Source organism: Accipiter gentilis, chromosome 5 (genome assembly GCF_929443795.1).
Source record: "Accipiter gentilis chromosome 5, bAccGen1.1, whole genome shotgun sequence".
Lineage (NCBI taxonomy): Eukaryota > Metazoa > Chordata > Aves > Accipitriformes > Accipitridae > Astur > Astur gentilis.
Window position 1 is genome coordinate 10,895,327 of NC_064884.1, and position 9,075 is coordinate 10,904,401.

At 40.9% G+C, this 9,075-nt stretch overlaps 1 protein-coding gene across 11 annotated transcripts in view; it reads right to left on the minus strand.

Annotated features, from left to right (window-relative positions):
* Positions 1 to 7,592, minus strand: part of CCDC88A (coiled-coil domain containing 88A) — an 83,530-nt gene extending 75,938 nt beyond the window's left edge. For 8 of the 11 annotated variants that reach the window (XM_049799720.1, XM_049799719.1, XM_049799718.1 and 5 more), the window contains exons 1-2: positions 6,405 to 6,945; positions 6,187 to 6,287 (exon numbers count right to left, since the gene is read on the minus strand). In XM_049799720.1, coding sequence (XP_049655677.1) covers positions 6,187 to 6,287; positions 6,405 to 6,467 — 164 coding nt within the window. In that variant the 5' untranslated portion in view covers positions 6,468 to 6,945. Of the gene's footprint in view, positions 1 to 6,186; positions 6,288 to 6,404; positions 6,946 to 7,445; positions 7,473 to 7,501 lie in introns of those variants that run through there. The other 3 variants (XM_049799711.1, XM_049799713.1, XM_049799712.1) reach the window with 3 other exon arrangements.
* Positions 7,593 to 9,075: the final 1,483 nt, after the last annotated feature.

The window sequence follows — 9,075 nt, forward strand, 5'->3', positions numbered from 1 at the left end:
CAGAGCTACTAGTGCAAAACCAGGAGTTGTCTTCCCCTGGCTCAAACTCCTACTCGTGGCATTCCCCGCACGGTCCTGTGACTTCAGCTGAAGCCGACTCTCCCTTCTGTAAGGGCAGCTCTATTCAGTAGTGCTACACTGTGTCTGTGGCTGTATCTCCTCCATTACCTTGCTCTGGCATCTCTGCCTTGTAGTCTTCAACGAAGTATACATACATCTCTACATATACAACAGCCTTAACTGAGCTATGTCACAGAAGGAGACAGTTTGTCGGTACACTCTTACTTAACTTTCCTGACAATGAAACACATAAAACATGTGCCTAGAAAGCTTTTTGTAAGCTTACTTCATTATTTTCGTAGTGCTTTGAAACAGCATGTAGCATGTGAGTGAAATGCAAAATACTCTGAAAATAAAACTGTAACGCCATAGTGAATATATGTTGTTTCCTTGCCAGAATATTTTCAGTGCTGAAACAAGTTACTTTTAGATCTTTCACCTAAGATTGCTATTTATGGAACAGGTAGATAGATGCAATAGAGCACCCCTGTATGTATTAAGATATATTTAACTCAGCTTTTATTCCCTGGCCCCAGCTTTTATTCCCTGGCCCCAGCTACTACCCTAGACTAAGGATGGGATAGGTAGTACAGGGACAGAGTCAAAGAAAGATACTGAAGATTGCACATGAAGAAGAGAGCAAAGAAGTGAACATATACATGCAGAGGAAGGTTAGATTATTTACTTCGTAATCTTCCAAATACTGCAAGAAACAAGAGTGAACCGCAGAATACTTTACTGCACGGAAATAAATCAAGAGTAGACAGGATGAACGGAAGTGGACATCAACTGTGGGAAAGGGTACCAAAGCATAAAAAAACCACCCTAGTAAAACAGAGACATAAGATCAAACACTTCAAGCACTCCATGTTCAACCTATGCTTTTTTTGCCCTTCAGCTATCAAAAACCCAAGCACCTCAGGTATCAGCCTATGCCCTCTTCATTTGCCCAGTTTAAAGCTCACTGCAAGCAGATGTTCAAGTCTAAAATTAATCTTCATTACACTATAAGAACTATCTTTTCCTTTTTTGTAATCAAAAGTTTTTAATTCCAACAACCTTGACTATGGTGCACATTCTGCTGGACCATTTATTAAAGAATTTGCTTCTTTACAAAAAAAAATGAGCGTTAAAAATTCAGCTTTCCATAAGAAAAATCTAGGCCCTACTGCTGCAGAACCACTCTTAAGAGCAACAACTCTCACAAACTACTAGAGTGACGTCCACCCTGCATCTGTGGAAGCCCACCAGAGCACGTCTGAAAAGTGTGAATCAAATGCATTTGCTTCAAGAAAGTGAGAAAGGTGCAGACTTAATAATATTTGACTTTTTTCTAAAATACATGCTCATATTTCTACTGTCAAACTCACCAATTCCATTTTCCCCAAAACTTTTTTCCATTTCCCTGCCCAGTCAGAACCTGGCCAAAGCTGCCTCTTGCTATTTGGTCTTCTTCACAAGAAAGTTAATTGGATTGGCATGCATGTTCCTGCACTCTTTCACAGAGTCAGGCAGCTGGCTCAAGCACTAGGGATGGAGTCCAGTTTTCAGGGGAAGATATAGGCAAGCCAGAAGTATGGGCTGGCAAGCTCAACTGTTTGGAAAAAAGCATACAACTAAAGACTAAGAGCTCAGAAAGAAGTCAATGAAGCAGTCTACACATTCTAGGCACACACCACCAGAGTGGTGGAAGGAAACAGCCAGCCAGTCCACCTGGAAAATTCTATGGGCATGAAAGACCTGCATGTGGATCCAGTCAGTGAAAAACTGTGGGAGAACGGCAAAAGGGAGAAAAACAGGAGAACAACAAAGTACTTCATCCTTTGAAGTAGTTTTCAGCATGTCTGGATGCAACAACTGATGTGGACAGTATTGATTAATATGTTCAATTAAGACAAAAGTTATGAATGGAACACTGTGATGAAAGCAGACAGGTTCTCCAGACAGTGGATTAAATTAACTTAGTTTCAGAGTTCGGTTCTATACATTACGAATTCTGCATACAGTATTTGTCCAATGGTTCCTTTAAAACAGATCCATGACCACAAATACAAAGCATAGTAAAATAAAACCATTAAAATTCAGTTTCAGGTCTTTGTTACTTGACCAAATATTAATGGTGGTGCTAAATGTAATGAAAGTCCCAATCTTTCAATTACTTGCAGCTGTCTATTTTTATTCAAAGGAACTAGTAAGACTCTTGTCTGTTTGGGAACCACAGTTCATTACTGCTACAAGACTTTCAGCATTTCTTACACAATCCTCTTGGAATTCAATTAACAAGTATCAGAGAACAAGACCTATCAGAAGTGAAAATAAAAAACACTCAGAAAATGAGTGTTTCTGTAAGAATACCTTAATCTTTTTGGATCAGAGGAGTATACAAACAGTACAATACTAAGACTAAAAAAAATGAGGCGGTGTTAGTCAGGTTCTGGAAAATTATCTCTAGGACAACGAAGTCTTATTTTACTGTAACTGCACCTAGATGCGCAACAGGTGACTAATCCGTTGAATTATACCGTTTCATTTATTTTAGTAGTATACATAACATTTACTCAAGTATATGAGCACTTCATAATGGTGGAAGTATTATAGTGGTATAGTAAAGTTATACAGTATTCTTGGCATGTTCCTCCACCTCCCTCCATGGCAGAAGAGCACTGCAGTGATCTCTTGCATTCTGATTTATTTCCAAGAAGCATGACCCCTTTTTGTTTCAAAGAACACAAAGATAAAGGCTCAGATTTAGAAAGACAGATGGGTTTCTATCCAGAGGTATCAGATACTGACTGATCCCAGCAGAAGGTAGGTAACCGAATACTTTTTAAGAACTGGACCTAAATTTAAACAGGAAATGAGAGACATTCTTTCAAGTTAGGAGCTAATATTGTAACACTGGAAGTCTCCTTAATTAAAAATAAAATTTAAAAAATAAAATAATAAAATTGGCCTGTAGCATCTCCAGCAAAGGAAGAGCTCTTCAGTTGTAACTGGACACCAAATGGAATCTGTGTAATTTTCTTATGTACTAAACTGTCCAAAAAGTCAAAAGCAAAACACATACAAGGAATGCAATGAATTAGTCTTTCTCATGTATAAGGTACTAATAAACTCAATGCTGATAAAACCTGACCATCTTGGTACCATTATCCTGCAGCTATTCCAATGCTGTTATCTATTTCCTCTGTCTGAATCATTACAATTGTTGAAAATAAATTTGGTCTAGACAAGCACAAGGAGAAACAAATGCCATACTAACAACTCTCACTTGTAGCTGACAGAAGGCAGGATTAACTCTTCTGTAACTTAACAAAAAACCTTCTCTAAGTAACAAAGCCACTTTTTTTGATTGTGTAACTGTTTACAAACTGTGCTTAATCCAATATTAACACTTACTTTTATGGTCACAGAATTTGTTTTTTCAACACTTGGCAAAAATAAAGTATTTAAGTCCATATAAAGCAGGACCACAGCACCACTAACAGTCTCCACTTGTTCATGCTTTTAATGCCCTTTAAGGCATCTAATGCTGCCATGGCTTTCAAACCATAGGAACAGACGTACACCACCACCACATCACAAAGCCCTTAGCTGACAGGTATGCACTAGCTGTATTCTCACACCAAAACATGAACAGCCTTAAATATCTCAAAACCAGTGGAAGTTGTAAGCACCATATAACACAACTCATGTAAAAAATCCCAACTTCTAGTGGTGCTTTCCACATACTTCCATGAATGGCACTCCTGGTGACTTCTGCAAGAACAACATTTCTCTAAAGCTTCTAAGAGTGCCAGAGGTCCTAAGCGCAGATCTCTAGTTGTCATGTGAAGTAAGTCATTGAGAGCTTTTAAAAAAAAAAAAAAACAAACCACAAACATTCTGAAGAAAAATATTTTGCTTTTGAAGTCAGGTGATACAAATTTTTCTGCCACATTTCCTGAATGTATGGTAGTTAAGACTGAAAGGAAAAAAAAAGAGAGCTACTAATAAAATGGAAAACACTGAAAATAAGTTATATTGATGATTAGTTGGAGCTGCATCTTTTAAATGTTTTTTTGCAAATGAAGACACATGTTTAATAGGTAGATATTCAGAGTGAACAGGACTATAAGTTAACACAGGTTTCCACAGTGACTTCACCAGTGATGGAATCTGTCTGCAAAATATGAAACATTTTTTCCCCTCTTTCAATCCTTGCAAAAAAACCAGAACAAACTAACCCCCTACCCCACCCCCAAATAAGAACAGAGTTCTGGAAGCTTGAAATCTAAGTAGCAATCAATCATAACATATTTCAGTCCCCAAAAAATGTATTTTAAATACACCTTCCAGTGTAGTTACATATCTGTAAAATTAGTTTTATTTATACACCACACCAGCCCTTTTACACACACCTCTAGTTTAAGGTAGAAACTATTTTATTTTAAATTTACATCTCATGTGGTTTTTTTGTTTTGTTTTGTTGGGGTTTTTTTTTGTTTTTTACACATACACAACTCCTCCTAAGTAAACTACAGTAATCATGGTATGGGATCAAAGATGCACAAAGTCAAAGCCAAATTGAACACACAGTGCCTTAAGCATAGGGATGGTCCCTCTCAGCAGCTTTCCATTTTACATACAAGTATCCAACATATGTGCCAGATATCAATTTATACTCTTAGTATTAAAAAAAAAAATACTGATAAAGTTTAATTTCAAGACTGTATTCTTCAAAATCACCTTGTTCCAGTTCCACTACTAAACTGACCTTCCAGCTGTCAAACGTTTTTTACCAAATAGAAGCTCTACATGTTAAATGCATGGTCATAATTGACAAGCTACTTAATTTACATGCAGTCCAAGAAAAAAAAATTGTAAAATAAAAACAGTATGCTTCAGTGAATGCATTACTTAAAATTCTTATTAAAATATGCCAGAGCCACTCAGATTTTTTTCAGAAAGTTTAATTCCAGCAAGTTATCCATGTGTCTCAATATTACAGAAGTGAATACTTGGAATTTTAGCTGAAGAGAAATAGGTGACAAAGAAAATACTGGTTTCAAAAGGATGTGAATTCAAACTTAGATGTGGTAATGTGTAGGTCTTTTTATATATATTAGTTCTACAAGCTGAATACCAACAGCAAAAACTTTTAAAGTACTAAATATGAGTAAAAACTATAAACAGAGTAAAAAGATGCTCATCACTGAGCAGCTTTCCTGAGGAACAGCTGTCAACACAAGCTGCTCACACACTGAGGTATCTATATCTATCCAGCCATCCATAAGCCTACATTTTTTCATACTTATACAACCAAGAGATTTATTTCTCTGTAAAGACTTAAAATATCAGAAAATAAAAAGAAGGTATGAAGAAATTTTTTCCACTAGTAACATTTTTATGATTATATCACTTGACAAGTGTTACTCTCTAGCATTACAGTAGTGGGCAATATTCCAGTCCAAACTATGATTAACAAAAAGTTGCTAAAGTTATAAAGAATTTTTTCTAACAATCAGAGGTTTTCAATAAACAATTTACAAAACCATGTAAAAATGTTTCTTCTGTAGTTCACAGACAGAAAACATTCTACACTCAATTAAAATATCAGCTTTACTGCACATCTGCTATCTACTCTAATTTGGAACTGTGAAAAATAAAGTGGAAGAAGTTAAAGGATGGTCCATTCGCTCAGTAAAAAACATTAGGTGACTCGCATACGATCCTTAAATTGTTTGTCATGTGAACTAAGATATATATCAGAATCTTATTAGCTAAGCAAGTTTATTCAAAATTTTGTTTATGAGCATGAGAATGAACCTTTATGCTTCTCAGTGGAAATCTGGGAAACTATTTACAGTCATCCAATTTTCCAGTAAGTTCTACATATCATGATTCAGCCTGTATTACACTATACATCCTGCAAATACATCACTTGGACATTAAACTGTAAAGAGTATCTGTTATGCTCCAAAATCTCCTCTTAACTGACCACATGACTACTCCAGGTATAAAAGAAATTTACAAGGTCAATGGGGGGGGGGGGGGGAGGGAGTTTTCGCAAGAAAGCAAAACATACCGGAGAAACAAGACAAGAGCAAAAAAAATAAACCCAAGGCACAACTTGCACACACTTACATTTGCAGCATGACTTCGTTCAGAAACACACCATCCACTAGCGCCACATATTCTTCCAGGTTGGTCCCATTTCCTCCAGCTAACGGTCCAAATGTCTTAACCTAAAACATATAATCATCACCACTGTGACACTAACTCCACCTTATTCTCTGCCGCAAGGCATTTGTCTTCAAACAATGAGCAAATAGACTAATGTGTGAGGAAAAAGGAATGCTTACCCAGGTGACAAGAGGGCTAGCCATAAACTGTTCCAAAAGGGGTGTGAATATTTCGTTCTCCATTTTACAAAAAAAAGGTTAACATCAATGTAGCTCCTCTGATGTAAAAAAATACAAGAAGTCCTTCACTGTAGCAACTCTCTGAAATGCTCCAAGGATTTAGCTGGAGTAAGCGAACCCCATTTTTACCAAGCAATGCAACAGCAACAAAAATTCAGTGCACTGGCAACTGGGATTTATCTTCCTCTTTCAAGAAAAAATTCATTTGGAAGTCCATCTACGCGTATTTCAGCCTTTCCATTGATGTCTCTCCCCTTCTACATACCGAAGGGGCAGAAGGAAGGAAGGAAAGAAAAGAGGGAGGCTGCCTAGCTACTGGGATTCTGCATCAGACAAAAAAAGAAAGGAAGGAAAAATCTGCTTCAGCAGCGGCAGCTCCTCAGAAAAGGAGAAATTCCAGTAAAACTCTGCAAGCTCATGCTGCCCCTTCCCCACAAAAAAAATATAATCCAGAAGGGAAGAGGCAAAGAGGGGCAGAGACCCCCACCCCCACTCACAGCTAAGCCCCCCAGGCTCCTTCTGCACACAAGAGAATCCCTCTGCCCTCCATCCCCCCCCCTCCCCCCCCCCCCTCCCGCAATGGCACAGACAGCCCGCAGAAAAGGAACCAGCCCCCGGCAGGGATGAGAGGCTATTTTAAATCAGTTCCCTTTTCTAAAACCTTCCATTTTCCACTAAACTACGACGCAAGATAGGGACAGGACCGGCACACGCCGCCTCGCCCCACAACCTCGCCCTTCCCCCGCGCTGGGCCGCTCCCCCCGTCCCTTCCCCTCAGCTCTCTCCTCAGCCCCCCGCCGCCTTGCCCCCCGCCCCCCCCGCTCCTGGAGCCCCCCTGACCCCCTCCCCAGCCCTAATGCCCGGGTCCAGCTGTTCGCCTGCAACTCTGCCACCCGCCTCCCCCACCCCCCCACCCCCCCCGCGGCAGCCTCCCGCGGCACCAGCTCCGCTTCCCACCCCCTTCTCCCAAATAACGGCCACCTCGCCTCAGCCACCCCGCCCGCTCCGCATCTCTCACCCCCTCCTCCCTCCCTCACCGACGGGCGGTTCTAGCGTATGGATCCCTCCGCCTCGGTCTGTGTGCGGAAGCCTGTTATCCCTCCGCCACCCCGGGTCCCTTCCTTCCCCCCCACCGCCCTCAACCGCCGCTCGGGGATGGCGGCGCAATTAGATAAGGGGCGGGGCCGACGGGGAGTAGCGCGGGGGGGGGGAGGGGGGAGAAACCGCTGCAGGACTCGTGCCCGGCGCGCGCACGGCCGCGGCGCTGCGGCGGTGCGCGAGCCCAACGGCTGCGCCGCGTGAGGGGGGCGGCTGAGGCGGGAGGGCGGGCAGCCTCTGCCCCGCAGCAGCAGGAGGAGGAGAAGAAGAAGCGGCAGGGGCCTGGTACACGCAGCTCTGCCCCCGAGGTGCGGGAGGGAGGTGCTCTTCGATTCCCCTTTGGGAAAAAAGGTGCCCGTGAGGAAAAACTCGTCGGGGGGGAAGAAAGGGGGGTGGGGAAGGGGAGCCACTGACGCCCTTGAAGAGAAATATGGGGGATTAATTGCACGATCCGCACGCACCCCAACCCAGTCTCCCGCCTTTCGGGGGAGGGGGAAGGAGGACAGGTTTTTTTCCTAAGGAGGTGAAATCTAGACACACCCACGTTAACGCAAAATCCAGCCTTCTGGAGAGATTTAGCGGGGAAAGAGGAGCGCAGGGAGGGGGGCGACCTGGTTACAGAAAAGCAAATTATGACAAGCAATTTGCTTGCCTAAGCTATTGTCCTTAAGCTATCTCTTGGCACTTGTGTTTCAGATCTCCAATACTGCATTAACATACAGGACCGTATCTGCTTAATAGATTATGTACTTTATTGACAAAGCATTTTACAAACTCTCAAACTAAATCCAGCTTCTCTTCCATGTAGTATAAATTGCAACAGCATTTTGCCAAATACCTTTAGTTTTACATGCACGGTAAAAAAAATCCCACCAAAACACAAAACAGTGCAGTGAAAGTGACTGAAATTAAGTCCTTGTGAAAAACATCACAGTAACAACTAAACAGATTATTTTTTTTTAACCCAAGTACTGGATATAGTATTTATCCTAATAGTCCAAGATTAGGAAAAGAAATTCCAATCATGACCTTTTCCCCACATGTGAAACTGAAGAGATTGTCTAACTAAAAGATTAGACAAATAAATTATAGACCTTGAAATATTAGTATGTAATCTGTATTTTAGAGGTTTTTTTTAAACAAAGTTGCATAGTTAAATGACTTTGTTTTGATTCTCACAATTGTACGTTTTGAGCAAAAATCAGGTGTTTCCCTCCCAAACCAGATCTTTGGAGTAAACTCTTAGTCCTCCTGCGAAACAGAGGAAATAAGAGCAAAGGAAAAATCTGCTGTCTTGGATCTGAATAAGAATCTGGTGATCCATGGGTGAAATAACTGCCAATAAACTACTAGCCCTTAAAGGCAACTACAAAAGCATTTTTGTAAAAGCCTGATTAACCAACCACTAAGTTCCCTGTATCTGGCAACAGTATGTAATATGCAATTGTGCATGCAATACTATGGAACTTCCCTGGCTCATCATTTTGTTTCTTGTGGGCTCTAATGAGGCAGT